This window comes from Sabethes cyaneus, chromosome 2 (genome assembly GCF_943734655.1).
Source record: "Sabethes cyaneus chromosome 2, idSabCyanKW18_F2, whole genome shotgun sequence".
Taxonomy (NCBI): domain Eukaryota; kingdom Metazoa; phylum Arthropoda; class Insecta; order Diptera; family Culicidae; genus Sabethes; species Sabethes cyaneus.
Window position 1 is genome coordinate 35,420,441 of NC_071354.1, and position 22,682 is coordinate 35,443,122.

At 40.6% G+C, this 22,682-nt stretch overlaps 1 protein-coding gene across 3 annotated transcripts in view; it reads left to right on the forward strand.

Annotated features, from left to right (window-relative positions):
• Positions 1-22,682, forward strand: part of LOC128734505 (rho guanine nucleotide exchange factor 11) — a 168,753-nt gene that overhangs the window by 8,571 nt on the left and 137,500 nt on the right. For all 3 annotated transcript variants that reach the window (XM_053828741.1, XM_053828743.1, XM_053828742.1), the window contains one exon: positions 1,986-3,211. In XM_053828741.1, coding sequence (XP_053684716.1) covers positions 3,174-3,211 — 38 coding nt within the window. In that variant the 5' untranslated portion in view covers positions 1,986-3,173. The remainder of the gene's footprint in view (positions 1-1,985; positions 3,212-22,682) is intronic.

Here is a 22,682-nt window from a genome sequence, read left to right on the forward strand (position 1 = left end):
ACAGATTTTCGCCAATTACTTAGATTTAACAGATTTTTGAGTTTTTACATGAGAGTGAAAGAGACGGAAACAGTCAGCAAAATTACTCTCCGTCTCTTTCACTCTCATTGTTTTGCATTGGACAGATTTTTGCACAGATATTTTTCCTTGCTGTACAGATGGCCAGATTTTTCCAACAAAAAACACAGAATTATATATGGCATCCCTGCTCCAGGACCAGTTGTCGATATTTGCCGAATGGTGCAAAAACTATTGTCTAATATTAAATCCCGATAAATGTGAAGTGATTACGTTCTCCAGAAAGCTGAATCCAATAATCTTCCAATAGCGACTGTCAAGCATATCTTAACGACGTGTAGATTGCGTCAAAGATCTCGGGGTATTACTCGACTCCAAACTGACCTTCAAACAACACGTTTCCTTCGTTGTTGACAAGGCCTGCGGGAATTTGGGATTCATCATGCGTATCGAGAAAAACTTCAATGATATATACTGCTTGAAATCACTCTACTGTGCGTTAGTTCGTTCTAATTTTGAATACTGCGCACCCGTATGGCGCCCGTATTATCAAAACGGCGTCACCCGAACCGAGGCAGTACAGCGGAGGTTCATTCGCTTTGTGATCCGACGGCTACCATGGAACGACCCGATCAGCCTACCAAGCGACGAACAGCGTTGCAGACTAATCAACGTGGACTCTCTGCAAAGACGCCGGGACGTAATCAAAGCTGTTCTTATATCAGATGTTTTGACGTCCCGGATCGACTGCCCTTGGATACTTGAGAGAATCGACATTTCAGCTCCGCCTCGCTTCGTGTTAAGCGTATACCACACAGAAGAACCAACTACAGCACCTTTAGCACTATAACTGGCTTACAACGCAATTTTAACCGTTTTGGATCCTGTTTTGACTTTAGCGTTAGCCGTAACGCGCTGAAATCTCGCTTTAGAACATTAGCTAGTAGTTTTTGTTAGTCATTAGGATCCAGAAATCTGTTGACTTTTTTAACAAATAAACAAATTTGGACCGATTGCAGTTGCGCAGGTGACTGGGTGAAAAGAGAGGGGCGTTCCACCGAGGATGAATGCATGGAAAATCCTTTGTTTCGCTCCGTTATAGGAATTTTCATAGATTAAATAGATGCATAATTAGTTACATGACAGAAGGGGGAGTGGCTGGATGACAAAAGATTTCCGGAAAGGGGGAATCGGGTGGGCATTGACAAGGAGGGAGATTCAAAAACGTAAACAGGACTTTGTGTCGATTTATAGAGATTACCGAAAGAAACACATATTCACAAGTGGTGGGAGACAACAGAAGAGGGGTGCTGGCAAAGGGTAGACACAACTGAAGAAAAAGGGTTTTGTTTCTTGCATTATAAATTTTTTTTAGTACAATAACAGATGTACAAGTGACAGAGACAATAGGGCCTTAGTAAGATGGGGCAATCAGATAGTTTAATATAAAATTACATGCATTTTTCTGCTAAATGTGCTTTTTACAATTTTTCGTTACCAGAGATCTTGAAAAAATAGCATTTTATTCACTGCATAAAAACAATAACTGCACTTTAACCAAATGAATCAATGCGAGACACTTTCCGGAACCATTGCTCATCCGTGAGAAATCATCCAAATCCGTGATTGTTCGGGTCCACAAAATTATTTGCCAAAACCTTTCCTAATTCAAGTTGATTTCTATTAGTCTAATAATATTGTAATGTAATATGTATTATAATAATGCCACAATATTTTTAACAAAAATATGCAAATCCCTGTTTCACTTTTTTATGATATCTTGTCATCTCATGTGTTGTTGGTCTCTCTTTGGTGCTCTCTGATGAAAAGTTTAATTACCAAACAGCTAGGCTTGGTTTCGGTTGCGGTTTAATTCAGCAATTCTGTTTGTGTATAAATTATATTCAATCCATTTAATACTAATTATGTTTATAATAACACTAATAAATTATTTATTTTCTCTCCAGTGTCGTCCATCAGCGGTGGTGGGTGTGCGTTAGCTACCGCTCGTTTCGTTCGACGATATGACGCTTGTGTTTGTGCATCGCATCACAACACAACACAGCACAAGACACCGAAAACATAACAAACTTTGCTAGTGTACGTGCGTCTGTCGGCAGTAGTAGACGTGTAGCAACAATAATAATGACAATAATACGCTGCTACTGAGCTGAAGCTGAATGCGTGTGCAAAGGCAAAGGCAAGAGCTCAAGCTCAGTCTGTCGTCGCCGTGAGTAGTGGATTCATGAAGAAAACCGTCTGGTCGTGGTTGTCGCTGGTTGTTTTTGTGAAGCAGTAAACTGTCTGTGTCCATTATACACATCGGCTGCAATAGCAGCAAACCAAAACGAGTTAAAGATTGGAATTTCGCCAGAAAGTGTGCCTCCATCCTGCGGGAGGTTTCAGCCCCCGCGATCCATCCGTCGTCTAGTGTTTGCACAGGGAGAAATGGTCCCTTTTCCAATTCCGAGTTGCTGTTTACGGATTTACGGAAATAGTTTCTGACCGTCGACCGTTCGTCGTTCGGGTTGGCAGATTGGCTGCAGGCTGATCGGGCACCGCTGCCCCCGCCACGACACCGTTGGTGTTGCGTTGCGGTGCGTTTGCAAGTGAAAATGTAGACCGCAAAGTGAAATTTTCCAACCCATCCTCCAATTATCCAAAGTGAAAATATTGAAGAAGAGATTTCAAAAATAAGCGAAAATTGCATTGTAAAAAAGTGAGCCATATAGCAGCCGAAGCTGAAAATCTGCGTGCATATCCGTGTATTTGCAGCAGCCAGAAGATTTACTTCAACTTGTGCAGAAGCAGGAAGAAAAGAGTTCAGTTATATGCTTTAGAGTAGTGTGCGGAAAGAAAATCGAAATCGAAATAGTGTTTTGTGGCGAGTTTTTTTTTTGCACAGTGTACTGAAGTTGTGGTGTCTGGAAGGAGCACAACATTCCGATTCGATCACATATCAAGCGGACTGTGGTCAACGATACGCATGCCGTCTTCTGTTGGACGTAATCAACATTGTCGTCATTCGTATGTGATAATCACCACGCTCGGAGCAATAATAACTGGGAACAAAAAGACGGAAGTTTTGTGCATGCAGTGCTGCAGCACGGGATTGATTTCCTAACGCAGTGGGCCCGGGACACGATTCACCTTAAATGGATAACAATATCCCGTCGTCTGGACCGTCCGAAAGGTAATCATCGAATAAATGTTTGCGAAAATTAATTTAGTTATCATGGTTTTAGTGTACAATAGGTTGAGTTCATGTGAAACCCAATTTTGAGGTAATTGCAAAAAATGGGCGTGGAACTCAATGTGTGGCTCATATGAATCATGTTTTGTTTGTTTGTTTGTGTCAACAGTTTTCGAATTATGATTTTTGGAAAAATAGATATGTGAAAACACATGCCCTTTTGGAAAATTTGTCTTACGTCAATTGTTTTGAGTAAAAAAACCTTTTACCGAAGGATGTTGAAAGTTTCATTCAAATCAGAGAACATCAAGTTGAACCCGCGCTACATTTGCCCAGGTCAACCTTTGACACTAAGCTATACACAGTTGTCAGTCAGCCACAGTTACATGAACACAAAATTAATAACTACCTCGAAGGCATTTTAACCAACTAGTCATGTTTGTCAACTTTTACCAAGCAATAGTCACCATATTAGGCTGAATTTCCTGATTTTTTTGAATAATATTTCTAATAATATTTTTTTCGAACTTGGCGCGAAATCTGTTAACGGTAATTATCGAGGAAGTACCATAACCTCGTGCATTCCTAAATTATTTGAATCCATTGTCAATAGAAGCATTTTCCGACAAGTAAAAATTCAAATTACAGACAACATGGGTTTTACACTGGTCACTCGACTGCTTCAAATGTTCTGGAATGTGTAACTTTTACTATAAACTTATTAGACAATGGGGCTGTGCAGCAGCTCTTCCGTGTCGCCATGCACTGTTGTCTTGGATGCTGCCAAAAATGGTTCCGGGTGCTCGTATATACATAGGTCCTTTTCGAGCAGCGTTCACGTTTCAAGCTAGAGAGCAACCGGTCTAATTGACGTTTTGCACAAAATTTACAATTTGTACAGAGACTCAGTTTATTCGATTACAAATGTTTGTGGAATCCATGGTAGGCACAACTTCCACTGATAATACGCCTTCTAATCTCACGGTTGGTATTCATTATTGTCCTCGGCTGTTGCCAGTGAGCCAAGGTGTACGAACTCACCGACTACCATAAACTCATTTCCGTCATCCTGTTGCGCTCGGTCCCGCCAGTCAGCACATACTTCGTTTTCGAAGTATTTATCACGTATTTATCTTAAACCCAATCTCCTCGCGTTTTAGTTTGGTGACTGATTTTCCACCGCCTTGTCGACATGTTTTGTCGACAGCATCCACGTCATCGGTAGAACAGATAAATTGGTTGCATTTATTGAAAATTGTGCCCCGTATGTTGAGCGCCGCTCGCCTAATAACAATGTTATGTTGAATAGCGTGCAAGAAAGATCATCTCTTTGGTCGAAGTACCCTGCGATATTTGAATGGAGTCGGGCAGTCCACCCCCGAAATTCTTTCAGAGCACTGGATCCCATCCATCGTAGACAGAATAAGTCCTGTTATCTTCCACGCAAAACTGTTTTCATCCAAGATTTTCCATAGTTTCATAGTCGGTTTACACTATGATATGCTGCCCTGAAATGAATGAACAGTAATTACGTAGGGACTTGTCATTCGCGAAACTTCTGGAAGATCGGGCTCACGTTGAAGGTTTGGTCCGTTATAGAACGCCCTTCCATGAAGTCGGGCAGATAGCTTCCCACAAATCTATAAAGGACTTCAAATTGGAGTTGAAACATAACCTTAAATGGAACATGAAATGGAACGAAATACAAGACAAAATGGAATCTGAAATGGGACGTGGAATTGGACTTGAAAAAGAACTTAAAATTCTACTTGAAATCGGACATGGAATTAGACTTTAAATTGTGCTTAGAATGGAATTTAAATTAAACTTGAAATTGAACCTTAATTTTAACTAATTTGGACTTGATTTACTTGAAATTGAAATTTTACTCAAATTAATCTAGAAACAGGACATTAAATTGAATTTGGAATTGGATTTGAAATTGAAACTGAATTTGAAGTTTCACCTAAATTTCGACCTGCTATTGGACGTAAAATTAGACTCATATTGAAATAGGACCTTATATTAGATTAAAATTGAAGCAGAGACATAACTTTAAATGGGACTTGAAATTGAAGTTGCAACTGAACTCAAAATTAAACTTGAAATCGAATTTACTTAAATTTACTTACTTTAAAATGGACTGGAAATTGTACTTCAAATTGCCCAATGAGTCCAATGAAATTGGATTTACTTTTACTTTGACTACCCGGTCACGCAACGAGGAATCTTTTTGTTTTACATTGAATTTAATACAGAAGATGCGACAGGTGCTTCAATACGCCCCAGGTTGGGCACGCCTGTCGCTATGTAGTGGTCCGAATCAATGTTAGTGCTCCGATAGATTCTGATGTCGATATTCTCTGACAAATGCCAACTGTCTATCAAAGCAGTGACTTCCATCCTCTTTTGGTTCGCGAACCCGCTGGTGGAATCTCGTACACTATTTTGTTGCGAGGCTAATTTTTTGCGAACACCCATTTGGGAAACGCTAACGTATGGTAATGTTCTTAGAGGCGGTCGAGTCGATAAACCTTAAACCGTTTTCGTTCGTTTGCTGGTGTGCGTTGACAAACATTACTGTCCTGCCAGAGGACCCAAAATAGTACTACTGTTTTTGGTCACGAGCATTAACGGAACCATGACAGAGACCAAAAACTGTTTTCCGAAGAAGCGGGTTCTCTTCGTCTGTTAACATGCTCACCGGGATTGCTTACTGGCATTTTAGTTGGCATCACGAGGGGTTCAGTAGCTGAAATGCTAAGATTCACAAAGTGAGAACTGTGTTTGCCCCTTGGATCCAGCCATTAGCCTACCAGAGGCTCTTTGCACATACTTCACTGAATTCATTTGACAGAATTGACAAACTCTTATCACTTTTCAAACTACAAACAAATGGCGTGGAAACAGCACTTTTAGAATGACTGCAATCTTATCTGAAGAATCGTAAAGAAATTGCTCTCTATCCAAATAAATTTTCCAAACCAGTTTATGTCATGTTGTGGTGTTCCGCACGCAGAATTAGCCGCACAAAGGGCTTTTATAGCGGCTTGACTGTCAGAACAGAAGTAGATAATCTTGCCTATCAGTTCTTTCTGAAGCGCAAACTAAGCTCCGCACATAATTGCAAAGATTTCAGCTTGAAAAACGGTGCAGTAACTACCCAACGAATAGGATTCCTCCAATTCCAGCTCACGGCAGTAAACACCAGCACCCGCGCGACCTTCGTACAAGGAATCATCGGTATAACAGGCCACATAGTCGGAAATTTTCCTTTCCATGTAGCCTGACATCCAATCCTCTCTAGGAGGAAAGTCACTTGAGAAAGTCCTATACGGGAAAGTACGCATGAGCGTTACATCGCTAGGAGCAAGGGCAAACTTGTCCCCAGCAACAATTTGCGACCACAATCGAGTGGAACCGTCCACAGACTGCCAAAGGTCAATCGCGTGTAGTCGATAAGCACATATTAGTGCCTCTTGCTTCAGGTGGAAGTGTAGAGGTTTAATATTGAAAATAGCTTCTAGGGCGGCAGTAGGAGTTGTTGTAAATGCACCAGACATTGCCATTAAACAGTAAACACATCCTTTGAAGATGGTTTAGCTTTGTCTGGAAAGTCACAACTTCCCCTCTCTACCACCAAACAAGACAACCATACGCCAGTATTGGTCTGACAACGACCGTGTACAACCAGTGTATGTATTTGGGTTTAAGCCCCCAAGAGTTGCCAATTGCTCGTCTACATTGCCCAAAGGCCATGTACGCTTTTTTAATTCGGAAATCAATATTTGTGGACCAGTCAAGCTTGGAGTTGAGAATCAACCCCACGTACTTCACTTCGTTCACAACATCAACATCCGAATCGTAAAAGCGCACAGCGCGAGCTCCATTGATATTTCTACGTCTTGAAAATAAGACGATAGATGTTTCGCTCGGATTTACCGAAAGTGCAGTTTCTCGGCACCACGTTTCCACGACGCGTAGTACCTGCTGCATTAAGTCAAATAATGTGCTTATGCACTTTCCAACTACTAGGATGAGATAGTCATCCGCAAAACCATATGACGGATAGCCTAGACCATTAAGTTTCCTCAGTAGGCCATCCGCCACAAGGTTCCATAAAAGAGGCGAGAGAACGCCACCTTGTGGACATCCACAAACACTTTGCTTCCAAATGCTTGCTTGCCGTAAAGACGAAAAAAGCAATCGGTTACTAAGCATTTGTTCTATCCTCTATGATAACGAGCAGCATCCAAAATGGAAGCAAAAAATACGTTATCAAACGCGACTTCAATATCCAAAAAAGTTCCTAAGTGTGAAAAAGCAACCTCAATTTTATCCACCACATCATGTAATAAAGTGGTTGTAGACTTGCCACTTTGATAAGCATGTTGTGCTGAATGAAGAGGAACTTCTACTAAGCTTGTTTCGCGGATGTGGTGATCAACAATCAAGTAATTTAAGCAAGAAAGACGTTAGACTGATTGGTCTAAAAATTTTTGTTTGCTTGTATGTCGCGCGTCCACCTTTAGGAATAAACTTAATGGTTATTTCACGCCATTGAGTTGGGATGTACCCAATAGCAATACTACACACAAACATCCTTCTCAGAATGTGTTTGAAGTACTTGAATCCTTTCTGCAGTAGAATAGGGTATATTCCATCTGTTCCAGGAGATTTGTATGGAGAGAAGCTGTTCACGGCCCACTCAAACGCTTCAGGTGTGACAAGTCTCCGAGCAAAAGCCCATGAGTCTAAGTCACCTAAAACGATTTCTGGATCGTTTCGAACTTCAGCTTCCACACAGTCTGGAAAGTGACTATAAAAGAGACATTCCAGGATTTCATTGTCATTCGAACAGTATTCGTCGTTCGAACTTCGAATGTTATTAACCTGACAATCTTTCGATTTTGACAGTATTTTATTAAGTCGACTTGCCTCGCCGAAACTGGAAACGTTGCTGCAGAACCTGTGCCAGCTCGTGCGTGCTGAAGATCGTAGAGCCTTTGCATAGGCTTTCCGGGCCTGCTTGAAAGGCTCCACGCCATCCCTCCGACGTCTATTCTAGGTTCTCCTGCATCGTTTCTTTAGTTCCGCGAGATGAGAGTTCCACCATGCTGTTCCTCTAGTCGTTTTAATAGTTTTTAGCGGGCAAGCTACTTCAAAAGCTTCCGCAATAAAAGATGTTGTGACATCTACAGCCACATCCAAGTCGATCGATGACTCAATCGTCGGTTCGAATCCTTGAAATTTAGTCGCCAGTTCCTCCTCAAAGAGTTCCCAGTCAGAAAATCTCGGATTGCAAAATGTTGCAGCGTTCAAGGAGACACCCAAATGATCAAAATATATAAAGTAATGAACAGATATTGGTGTCTCATTTGAAACATGCCATTGTGCCAACTCATGACTGATCCTGTTAGAACAGAGTGTTATATCTAACACTTCCTCTCTACCAGCTCGTATGAAAGTTGGACAATTGCCAATGTTGAGTATTCCAAGGTTGGTACTACTCAAATATTCCATCAAATCAGAGCCTCTCAGATTGATATCCGAGCTGCCCCAAATGATGTGATGGGCATTGGCATCACTGCCTACAATGAGCGGAAGCCCATTATTTCTGAAATTTCTGAAATCGTCGCTGGGAGACGGTTCATCGTGTGGTAAGTATGCAGAACAGTAGACATAGCGCCTATGGACATCATCCACGACGAGTTCTACTGTGACTGCACAAATATCTCGAGTAGTCAACTCAGAGATAAGGCATGCACTTATTGACCTATGCAACAATATGCATGCCCTGGGCATCAAACGAGGATTTGTCATACCAGTTTTGCTGAAAACAGCAAAGTTCTGGTTTCCAATATCCGTCGAATGAAATTCCCCTTGCGAAAATATGGCTCCTGAACCAATGCGATGGTGACAGAGCCATTAAAAAGTTTTTCGCATAAATACAAATTTGCTGCCCGTTTGTGTTGAAGATTTATTTGTGCGACTCTAACTATTTGACTAGCAGAGTATATGCACAAACAATCTCCAACACAGATCAGACAGCAAATTGTAAGCGAAGCCAATTATGTTGGCCAGAACGCACTTGGCGTAAAACCCATATGGGAAATTGGGCAGGACTACTATGCTGTTCCCACGAAACGCAAGGGACAACAAAGATCGACCGTACCAGAGCCCCGCATGGCACAGTAGGGGCAAGATGCCCAAAGCACTCCGTTCGCGACTGGCATGTTTTCACCCCTCCAGCCATTCAGTCATCGGCACGGAGTTAGACCTTGACTTAGGGGCTCCTGATTTGCCGACTCTCACGGCAGGATCAGGTCCCGTGGCTCAATTTTTGCCCAAACGTATTATTCGGCACCAACCGCCAAAGGGCGTAACGGCAGATTGTGTAAATGGCGTGAAAACAGCACTTTTAGAATGACTGCAATCTTATCTGAAGAATCGTAAAGAAATTGCTCTCTATCCAAATAAATTTTCCAAACCAGTTTATGTCATGTTGTGGGGTTCCGCATGGCTCTCGCCTGGACCCTGTTTTTTATTTGTAAATAAAGGAGAAGTAAATGTATTTTGATGAAGAATGACAATTGAATGAACAGAAAAAGTAGTATCCTACTGGTCAATCTATTTTTATTTTTTTATGGGAAGAGTAAATGTTTTTGGTGAAGAATGAAATAGACCAACCTCGTAGTTTATGTCTTGACCTTGAATGAGGACAGGCACGTAATTAAGTTTTTATAACGGTAGATTTTACAATTTGCGGAGGAAACGGAATAAGAAAGTAATGAAACAAAGAGTCGATAGGATCTAACAGATTGAGACCTCGCGTGAAGGGGAAAGAGCGGAAGATGAGAAGGTAATGGTGGGTCATAGGAATCAACGCTTAAGAAGTTGTGTACCGCAACCATGTATCAAAGCTGGGGTTCCATGAATCGAATCTAGCTGTAATCGGAGCATTACGGAAGGATTCGAACCCACTCGACCCTAATTAGTTTGACTTTACGAACACTTGAGATAAAATTACACATACTCTATATATTCCAAAAGATATATCTCCCAAGCTACCAACACATTGTTTTTTCTAATCAAGTTATTCTTTTTTGACCAAACCTCGTGATTTTAGTCATAACCTTGAAATGCCTGTCAGGTATATATTAATATTTTTTGAAACGATGGTTCAAAAATTGATGAAGGGACGGTAAGGGAAAGTAAAGAAGAAGGATTTTATGGGAATGGAAGGGAAAGAGTGGAAAGGAAGGGGGGGAGGGGGGGGGGGGGTAATAGCTAGCTACCACAGAACAGAAGTGGAAGTAAAAATGCAAACACGTACATGCTACTTTCTACAGATACTAGCGAACCTGGCGGTAGCGAGTCACTTTTTTCCACGAAAACACACGAATGCATACGAAAGCATGTGAAAGCTGCTATGCGATTGGCAGCGAGCGTTCTGCTTATATTGCTGTTATTCGCCTCTATAGGAAAACCTTCCCAAAGAAAAATAAAAACAAAAAAACTGTGTCACCAGTTTTGATCGCCGGTTGGTTCGGACTTCCACTTCTGTTCTGTGTAGCTACGCTGAACAAGTTGTCGTTGTGACTCCTATCTTTTGTCCAATGCTGGAAGGTGCATGGGTCGAACCAAGCTATAATCTGAGATTATAACCGGATTCGAACCCACAACACCCGCCAGGGCATGTGACTCGCTGGTACCCGTGTACCTATGAACCACAGAGGCGCTGGACAAAAGGAGACTGCACAACCTCCCTTATTAATGTAGCGACATGGGTTGGGCTATTTTTAGACTCAAATTGTGCCTCTTCCTCCACCTACTGTAGAAACCACCGACCGAGAAGTTTAATCTAACTTTGTGTTTACTGGCGTTATGACGACACTATGCAGGCCCTTGCGACTTACAAGGTACTGCGTGTGAACGTTGTTCGTCTGTCAGCGTGTTAGCCACGATTCTCAGCGCGGGGTTTCGGGGGAAGGCCCCGTTCCTGTGAAAATTTGACCAAACCTCGTGAGTTTAGTCATGACCTTAAAATGTGGTCAGGTATATGATATTAGGTAATATTTCATAGATTTTTACTTCTTGGTTAATATTTCCTTTCTTACTTTTTTTCTTACTTTACTCTTCCAAGTTATTTCTTTATACCTACACGAGAGAACATATATAGAATTTGAGTTTCTCTAATTCTCTAATTTTGGAGTTTATGCTTCTTTTTCCGCGAATTTTGGAATTTACGCGGCTTTTTACGCGATTTTCTTAATTTACACGATTTATTTTTACGCGAAACGTATTCGCGTAATAAGCGATTTGAGTGTATTTACTGTGTGTGTATGTATGTGTGTATTTATTTGTCGATTTTCAGTGGTTTATTACATGGAAATTATTAAACTATCTTCGGATTTCTATCTATTAATTTTTTTACACATCCACGACTAATTTCAAATTCCAACCGCAGAAAGGGAGCTAATTTTTTAAACTGTGCAATTTTGTATAACACCAGAGTGAACGTCCGCACGGCCGGACAACCATCGTCGGTCGTCTGATTAGTGAGATCAAACGATCGCACGTGACAGTTCGATATTACTAACAACCATTTACTGTAAGCTGGGCAGACACTTGGTGATTCGAAGTACCTCCCAGCAGCAGCAGCAGCAGTGAGATAAAATGAGGTAATCATTAAATGTCATACACGTCACCCGGCTTCGCTAAGCTAGCCAACGACCATTATGAATAGTTTTTCGCAAGAACACTAGCTGGGCAGTGGAGTGTAGTGTACTGTCATCGTTCCGTGTGTATGTTTTTGTGTATATAGGTATGGCACACTGCATATAGGCAGGGAGCTGCTCTGCTGTCCCAGAAGTCAATGAGCGTGAAATCTGTGGTGTTATGGCGGCTTTTCAACACTTCAAGTGTGCCGCTGTCGTTCTCGTCTGCAACCACTTACCTCTTTTCCGAGTCGCACGGCTTGTTGGAAATGCAAATTTTATCCCTGGAATTAAATCATCTATCACGAACGAATGAACGAACGAACGAACGAGCGAACGCTGCGGAGGTCCAGCCTATTGGACAACTATTGATAATTAGGTTTTCTCTCGGGATCTAGAGGTAGTGTTGAAAGCAGTGTCTAGTCGTAAACTGTGCTGAGGCAGGCTTGAAGCGAATGATTTAACATATGCTAATGTATTTCAACGGGATTAGACTATGATAGGTTTGCACGTTATTCTAGTTGGTAATTAAAAATATGCCTTTTTTATACAATCTCATAACGTTATTGCAGAATTTATTAATAACAACAATTATTAACTCCACTTTTTTTCTTTTGCCTTCCACTACTATTTGGAATCGAATATTATTCATATTTTTATTGACGGTAGCTAACACTAGAATTTCTGGGAAACTTTGCATATCGTAAGCTCAATCTGTCATCGTGTATGCTAATGGTAAACAATGAACGCATCTGCTCGTAAGGTATTTCAATTTGAAACTCCAGCCAGCCAGCAGCGTGAAATTTCCAACACGTGCGAGATTCCATAATCCAAACCATGCTGGCAAACTGTTTACATCGATTGATTTTCATTCTTATAGTTAGTCTAATATCCGTAGCAGCCAATAATCATTTACAAAACGCGTGTCGCTCATCTCTCCAAGCGCCAACTACCACTTTTTCCCGTAATAAATTATGAGCTCATCCGGTTTGTCTCATTCAAAAAATCATCTAATCCTGCGGATCGTCAGCTATCTCCACTGTTCGGAGCTGCCAAAAGCACTACGATGACGTGTGAAACCCCAGTGATGGGTTGTAATTCTTTTACAAATAAATATTCGCTTAGCCACTACCGGCCGCGCCAAGTTCGCGTCCGTTTTCTTCACATCCGAGCGGCCAAATTTCCCTCTGTTTGTTCTGATCTTTTTTTCGGCTTCCCATCGGCGCGGCGTCGCTCGCTGCGGGATAGCTGCTGCTGCTGCTGCTGCTGTAGGCGAGTCCGCTAAGAATGGTACAACTGCTGTACGGACAAGCGGAACCGCGCAGATACACATATTATAAATTTCGAATTCACATCATTTCTAAAATTATATCCGTCTGTGCTAATAGACGAGAAATCAAGAGAGAGTCGTTCGCGGTCCAGAATATAATTTATTGGTGGTAGCCAACGAAACAAGTCGAACACAAAAGGATGCAACCTGCCGTCAACCGGAAGTGGAAGCTTCTGTCGGTTTTGCACTTCCAAATGTAGTGGGAGAATGCAGTTTTTATTAGGTGAGATTACCACGCTCAACTCTTTAGGAAATATCGAACAGAAACGAGTTGCGTTTGTATCCCGTTGGGACTTGAGGTACAATTAAACTGTATAGCTGTAAAAACATTCGTGTCTGGAAAAATCTGCTCGCACGCAAGTCCTGAAAATCGCAACAGCTAGCGTGAATAATGCTCACTTCACAGCGTGATGGCACACGAAATAACTTTGCGTGATTGTGCTTCGGGAAGTATTGGTGGTTTTCGTTTTTGGGTGATAACGACTATTTAGCATTTCATTGCTTCGTGAAAACAATCCTTGCGAGCCAATAAAAATCTAGATTTTCGCGAATTATAATAATCACAGATGAGATCACGATCGGATTCAGCTAATTAATTTTTTTCTCATTTTTTTGCAAAGTGTCATAATTAGACAATTTTCCACGGTTTCAAGAAACCGCAGAACACTTCATCCTGATTGTTACCTGATCTTACTTGATCTTCAGACATGTGGACGGCTCAGGACACTTAAACTCTTGTGCCTGGCAACACTTCTTTCCGCTCCATCGGATTACTGCAGTCAAGACTCTGCTAAACTATCCTTGAATCGTACGAATAAATAACCTCTTGTATCTAGAGATCAACTATAATTTGGAAAAATTTTAATTTCACAAGTTTTTTCATATTCGTACTTCGTTTTCTTAGTTTGCCGGTGTTGATGGTTGTAACCACGTCACAATCAACCGAAGCAATGTAATTTTGGTACTTCTGGTTGTAGCAACCTATTTATACCCGGAATCAGTCTTGTTATAAGTTGTCACAACTACTTTATAGCAATTGTGTTAGTAGAGAACGATAACGGCCAACGATGATGCATGAATTTTGCAGCTTCCCAAGGTCTGGTGATCCGAAGTACCTTTTTCCCATGCAAAGATATCCATAAAGCCACTTGACCTGGAGATCACTTGACGAACGTACAATAAACCAGATTGACCACGTTCTCAAAGATGGCCGGTTCCTATCTAACATCACGAACATATCGACACTAGTTGAAGACCCCCGAAGTATACGAAATTATTCGTTTAATGTTAACCACGTTAACCACGATCCTGAGGTGTAAAAAGCGCCAAAAGGGGGACAAAGGTCGTAAAGAATTAGAACAACTATTCCGAGCTAATGACTCGCGTAAGTTTTACGAGAAGGTGAACCAAACTCGTAAGGTCTACTCACCGAAACCTGAAATGCGTAAAGACGATGGAAGGAATCTAACCACAAACCAACGCGACACAAATCATCAGGTTGAAGCAATTCTTCGATGAACACCTCAATGGCGAAGTTGCAGAAGGAGGCGGAACGGCAGTTAGGCTAAGATCTAAAGGCTAAGACTCAAGGAGTGCCCATGGAAGATAATAATATGTCAGCACCTGCTCTCCAAGAAATCGAACCGAGAAATCGGAAAAAACAGCAAAGTCGTTGGGAAGGACCGCCTGTCACTGGAAAACACTTGCCTACTTCCAAGATTTGGAAGGAGAACAATCTATCGGGGGAATGGTTTGTCTCATCTGCAAAAAAGCTGACCGGCTCGACTGCTGCAATTACCGCGGCGTAACGCTAGTAAATGCCTCCTACGAGATACTCTCCAAAATCCTGTTACGCTGGCTGTCGCCAACGGCGGCATTACAACGTCCTCACGCATCACATTTTTATTGACTTCAAAGCAGCATACGAAACAGTCGATCGGGACCAACTATGGCAGATAATGCACAAACACGGTTTTCCGGACAAACTGACGCGACTGCTCAGAGCTATTTGGATCAAGTGACGTGTTTCGTGCGTATCTCGAGGTTTTGCAGATGATTTTGACATCATAGCCAGGAACTATGCGAGGGTGGAGGTAATCTACACAGGACTGAAAGTGAAGTCTGGGGGGATTGGGTTAAAAATAAATGGGTCGAAGGTCAAATACATGAACGGAAACAAGCGTGTGCCTCTCACGGACGGTAACTGTTGACAAACAGCGACAAACTGGAATAAGAACGGAATAAGACCTAGAAGAAGAACCATACAGGCAACTGACGACTAATCCTCTTGCCCTAATGATAAAATGTATAGATAAAACTAGTCAGGCTCACAAAAATTTTATTGGTGATACCTGGAAAAGTCTTCGTATATCTAACCCTGTTATTCCGAGAATAAAGAGTCTCTCAAAAATTCAGAAACCTGCTAACGAAATGAGAGAAATTATTCCTGCAATAGGATCCCAAACCGAAAAATTAGCAAAGTGGCTATCCAAGTAACATTTTTGTTGTATAATAGCTTTTCAAGCACTTGTTCCATGGGAATTAACTGTGTAATAGTTTAATAAGCTATTATACAACAAAAATGTTACTTGGGAGTGAAAGAATTTCAAGCTATGGCAGAGAAATTCCGGTGAACGAAGCAGTAAAACTTTTACAAAATCGGCTACTTTCACAACGCAGTGGAAATGAGGGGGAACAAAGATTGAGGGTTACTTGAAAATGACGCAACTTTACATGGTGGAAAATTATTTCGAATTTAGAGGCATCTTTTATAAGCAAATGACGGGAGCCCCAATGGGGAATCTTCATTGACACCTTTCTTATGTGAACTTGCTTTCTTGTTTGCTTAATTGGCCTAACGTCTTATGATATGGCCTGCGCAGTATAATTTCCCCATCTATTTCGGTCCATGGCAGCTGGTCTCCAGTTCCGCGCCTAATTAGCGTTTTGTATAATGTGCACTTTGTACGGGGGCTCAGATTGCTCGATCCCAAGTGTTTGTGGAGTCCGTAGTAGGCCCGACTTCCACTGATAATACGCCTTTTAATCTCACGGCTGGTATAGGTATTGCCAGTGATCCAAGGTATACGAACTCGTCGATTACCAGGGTGCTGCCCAAGTGGGCCTTGTCGCGCTCAGTCCCGTCCGCCAGCATATACGTTTAGACGTATTTATCTTCAATCAAATCTTCTCTGCTTTGCCGGTTTAGTCTGGTGTACTGATCTTCCACCGCCTCAAAGAAAGAAAATATGCTTAGAGATATCCAGGGAAAATATTATCTGGAGGAAATGTTTTACAAAATTTTCCACAGTATTAGAGAATTCCAATGAAAAGTTGGTAAACTGTGATAAAAATTTCACGATAGCGTTATGTTTTGTTCCAGAGGTATGATTGGAAAACTAACGATTAATAAACCTGGTATTCTTTTGAAGCTACATCATTGAAGAAAGTCTTCTATTTTGATGGGGTAAGTCGCGATTTACTCATTTCAACTACGATGGTTCCCTAATACGATTACCGATTGCCGCATGTTAGCCTCCTTATGATGTTGTCACAACGCTCGCGCTGCAAGTTTTCTTTTGCGTAACTTTCAGTAAGCTGAAAATTTTGAAGTTCAAAATCTCTTTTCACGCTGCAAGTGGCAAGGCCAATAACTTGGGCCATCACTCCACACAGTAGCACAGTAACCTTCTTGTGCCTATATGGGCACGTACGCAATCCCGCAAGCAATTCGCAAGTTCAGCCAGTTTTAATAGCGCTACCATCGTAAACGATGAAAAGAAGCGTGATCGTAATTAACACTTCGATCGATTGCTCCTGATTAGCTAACCGCTCCGCTGACCGCGCGGCTATTGCAAGTAAACAGTCGGAGGCAATATTTGCCAAAGTCTTAGGAAACTTTTTTACGTTTACGCGAGCGGCGGCTGCATTAGGTAAAAGTGTATGAGCTGATTAAATCTCGCAGCGGTAGTCTGTTATCTCGGTAACTATTTTTTCCTTTTTTTTTGCAGTAGATTGGTGCACATGAACCATTGGGTCAATAACAAGGCGTCATTCGGTCTGCTTGCAATGCCGTTTGTTGACGAGGGGCTCTTTAAAGTAGAATTTCGCAATCGAACAATCGAGCTTTTTGTACTGTCGATGAACCATACCCGCGGTCATCGTCACTTTAATTGATCACTTTTCTCGTTTTCGATTGCTACTTCTTCCGTCTGCGTGGCGTGCGCGCTCGGATTCGGTTCGTAATCTGTCTTCATCAATTAATCGCATAACAACCAAAAACCTGACAGTAAACGGAAAATGTGCTGCCTATTAGGAGAAACCGGCACTAAGCTGCTTGTCTGGCACTGACGGCTGCAGATCGCTTGTTTTCATCACGAGCGCGTACAGACATTTTTTTTTATTTTATGCTGCATACGTTTCTCGAAATGATAATCAAAAACATTTCCGTGATGGAATGCCATCGCACATGTTCACAGCACAGGTTTTCCATCCTTTCTCCAGTGCACGCGCGATGATGTTGTCGAGTCGGTTGTGAGAAGCGGTCCACCAAAGCTCATCCCCTTCTCATAATAAACTTGTCAGAAAAAAAATAAAAATAAAAAGTATGACGCAGCCGTTCACTTATACGAACAAGCATACGACGGTGTGTATAGGGTTAATAGATTCGATTCGAATGATAAGACGATCCGCAATCATTATGCAGCTTTTGCTGTCCGTTCTGATTGCGGTTGTCGTTTAGTGATACTTTTTTGGGTCAAATTTGCGGAATTTGGATAAGGAAAAAGTCGCATAAAGTCGTTGCTCACAGTAGTATGGCTTCAACTTGATTAGACAATCTAAAATGTGACTCGATTCCTTCTCATACCATCTTCATACATTTCAATCTGGATCTCTCGAATAGGAAATAGACACCTCAATTTATGGAAAATAATCCGAATAGACTTTCAAAGAAACCGGCACGTTTTAAACACATTTAGACTGTTTCGAGCGAACGGTTTGAGGTTTTTTGGACAACAGGTACCAGAATCGGTTTGAAGTTCCCCAGGGAAGCAGTTGAGGACCATTAGTTTTCTCATATTTTCAAATTTTTCGTTCAAATTTTTCAAATTTTCGTTATCTTACCTTATTAAAAATTGTTAGGTGGTGCTGATTATTTAAAAATAATTTTCGTTATACGAACTTTGAGATTGCAGCTAATTGCTGGATTTTATCAACTGGTTTGAAAACTAATGTTCATTTCGGCCATTATAAATATAATAAGTTTTTGTTGTGTCGGTGTTGGGCAACTGAGGGAGTTAAAAAACAAAGATTTTTTAATTGATCAAAAAAATGCGTTTTAAGCATTTTCACTTGAAGTTTAATCTTGAAAATCAAATGTATTCTTGCTTTTTATATATACAATTTTAAACCTACAAAAAGATAAAATCGAAGGAATCTTTTTTGCAGTTTTAGGGAAATGGAAATTCCATTTCTGTTTCGTGTTAGAAGCGTTCCGTACACTCATTTTTCGAGGTTTTTTAGGCTGTGACAGACAATTGATTATATAAAAAAAATTTGACTTAAATCCCACAAATTATTTTTTTGTCCTTCGATTTTTCAAGCTAATTTCAAGGAGGGTGGGGGGAGGGTGACAAAAACTTAATTTAATTCAAAAATAATTTGCAATTGTCTTAGGAGTAACTGGCGAAAGCGGTCGGATGTCCTAACGCATTTCCCTCATATCATTGACTTTTCTGAGAGAAAACACAAGTTTCCGGGTCTTTCGGCATTGAGAATGATTCCACTCGTAGAGTCAGCATAGGAGGAACTTTGACTTCATGTAATTGCTATTTTTGGCTTTCCAGTAATGCGAAACTCTACCCTTCCTTCCAACCGAGGTTCGTCTAATGCTTGTTCATTTCCACTTAACATATTACTCTTCATCCGTGTCTCTCTTTTCAATATCACAGTCTCCGTTTACAAGTAGTGATGAAAAAATAGTTCTATGCTATTCATTATAAATGGCACTTAAATACACCAGTTTTTCAGAATCCAATGCAGCTTTCAAAATCTGTCTAAAATGGATCAACCGTTTTATCTACCAAAAGTCTAAATAAATCGATAGCCTAAACCAGTAAAATTAAAATCTACTAATCTAAAATCATAATCAAACAAAGCCACCTTTTCGATAGTGATCGTATAAAACCACTTTATTTACCAATGGGTATCAAGTTATTTCATTCATCTATGATCTTTTCATTCAACTATGATCGTACCGAACCATACACTTCATTCAACAATAATCGTACGGATGGATTTCATGCTAACTCGACTAGAGGTTGACATGACCTTTTCAGAATTTAATGAAACTTTGTGTGTGTAAAGAGTTCATGTAAATAAACAACTTTGCATACTTAATTTTTCCAAAATTGCTCTAGACTAACTTTTGGAAAGGGCTTAATTTTTTTTCTCGTTTTTTAAATAAATAATATAACTCGAAAACTATAAGATCTACAAAAAAATGATCTATGGATGACTTTTAGAAAATCTGAACTAATTTATGCCTTTTTCCCGGGAAGGACTTAAAAAAGTTTTCATTCGAAAAACTTTTATCTTTTAAATATGCCCATTTTGCAATATATGAGAGACTTGTAGGTCATACATATATATCTACTTTCAAAAAAATTCATCAATTTCTGAGATGGGCTTTTTTGGAAAATCGTGTTTTAGTTTTTAAAATGCTTTTTTTCTCAGTGTAGAAGTGATTTTTACTTTTTTCAGTATTTTTTTTAAATTCAGAAAATTTTGTAAAAGGCACTCATAGATCAGTTTTTTGCAGCTGCTGTAATTTCCAAAAATACTGAAATACCATTTTTTCCGGAAAAGTTTTTGTTTGAAAAACTTTTTTCCCTTAAATTTGCCCATTTTGCGATGTATGGAAGAATTGTAGGTCATGTAATTAGGCCGTTACAAATATTTTATAAAGTTTTTGTCCTTCAGGTGTTCGGCCACTGAAGGTGGAGGGGGGGGGGGGTCGAAAAAAAAACAAAGTGAATTTTTAATCGAGCAAAAAAAAACTGGGTTTAAGCATTTTTATTTAAGTTTTATACGTGAAAACCGAATCTATTCTTGCTTATAATATATACGTTTTTATTTTCTATGCAAAAATCTACGAAAAAAAAGACAAAAACAAAGGAAATTTTTGTTTATCGGACAGGTAATAAAATTCAGCCGGATAAAAATACTGTCGTCACTAGTTCATGATTTCGCTGGCACCGACGCACACGCAATACGAATTTTTTTTCAGACGAATTTGAACAATGATCGTATCGAATCGTTTTACTTATTAATGGTTGTACCGAACCATTTAATTCATCTATGGTCGTACCGAACCATATGCTTCATCAACAATGATTGTACCGAATCATTTCAGTTTATAACCATACAGAAATTTTTTGGTTACCAATGTCTTTTAATTTAGATATGGTCGCATCAGACCGTTCTATTTATATTCCGAACCCGGAGCATTTGAGTTTCCCTCTATCAATTATACTGACCATGCGGACCAAGTCTTTCATCGTAAGGGTCGAAAAAATGAAAGAAAGCAAGGTAATGCTTGTAAAAAATTTTCACCCGTTTAATCGAGTCCGACCTGTATCACCAAAACTAATTAAAAATGTTTATTTATGTAGTATATTAATAAATACTTGCTCTGCGTGGTCCTACATCAATAGGCGGTAGTATCTCTGATGCAACCTTCCACTTGTTTACGAATTGAATGGATGTTATAATGCTGTCTTGTTATTATTTTTGGTATTTTAAATTTATGTTGGGTTTGAAAGCAATTATTTTCAACATTGTTATAACACATTAGCATAAAATTATACTAATAAAATCGACTTTCATTAAAATATTATCTCTATAGAAGGTAGGTTTTGTTATATTCACTCTCTGGATTTTTGGGAGAATATCCAAAATCTCCAGGAATTCCAAATTATCCAGCAGCAGCAGTTGGTAACAATCTGCGCAAGCAATTCAAGCAGGTTCAACAGCATCGTGCGTAAGCTGAGAGACGAAACAAATTAGTGTGTGTCGAAACATAAATTAAGTTCAGCAAACAATACGAAACCCGATCGACCCAGTTTCCAGTCAGTCAGTCCAACTCTGATCCCACAATGTGTCCATCATGATTCATGAGTCAACCGCACGTCAATCAAAATGCTGCTGCCTGAAGATTCGCGTGTTCTTTCCTGTTGTTTTTGCCAGTGTTGGTGTGCGGACCGAGGACCAACACGTAGCGAACCAACCGGTATAGGTTTTGCAACAAACGTATACCTACAGTTACGGTAAGGTAAACGTTCAGTGTAGTTTTGTTTTTGCAAAAAAAAAGAAAAACATCTCGCATCAATCGGCCAATGTTGAAAGTAAGCAAGTAGAGTCATAGAGCTGTACTAAATTTTCTTACCCAGTCAGTCAAGTCTGGCACTGCGGGTGGGTGGCGTTCGTCCGTCGCGGTATCGTGAACTCGGCTGCAGGTAGCAAAGCAAGCGACCTGTGCATGCAACGAAACACGCTGAAATCAGCACTTTTTGATAGGATTTTCTACGCTTTTTAATATATGCCATTTTGAAACGCGCTACCAGCGGAGCAGCCGCCAGCGCAGCGGTTATGAATACGTTCGAGCGACTTTATTATTGTTTCTTTTGTGTGTTTGTATCGGTAGGGTATTTCGTTATGCTGAGTTTCGCGCACTGCCAATCACTGGTTGTTGTTGTTGCCGCCAGGGATGGAAGTGGCATTTGTTTACGTTCGTTACTGCATATTTCGAAAAATAATTTACCAAGAATTTGGATTGGATGGCACTGAAGATATCATCGTTGCAGTGTTTACAATAGTTGATTCCGAATATTCGGAATTAACTTGTTCAGCGATTGGAAATTGCAAACCGAACATGTAAACCAATTTAAGCCGTTCTGGCAGCCGCCTCTGATATCAGATAATGACTCGCTTAAATAACTCACTCCGGTCCAGCCCAACCAACAACGTCGCGAGCGCGACATAAGTAGCTGTATCGCTGTATGACTAATCGCGAAACGATCAAAATCTGCGCTTAAAGTGTTAATGCATGCCTCGTAACGTCATCTAATGGCTTTCCTATTAGCAACACTAGGTTGCACTCGCGACGCACACTGTAGCATTATGTACCCACTGCAATATGTATGTGATCGAGTTAATCGATGCGTCTGTGCTGTTGCTGTTATTGCTGCTTTGATACACATGGCATAACGCATCGCATAGTCTGCACTTATAATGGCGACGAAATCACAAGACGGAACCGACAACTGATGAAATTTGTTGCATGCACGATAACACCCAGCAGCTCTGGGTAGTTTGTGAAGTCCCATACCGTGTGGGTGGTCAGCAGCAGCAGCGCAGCGTC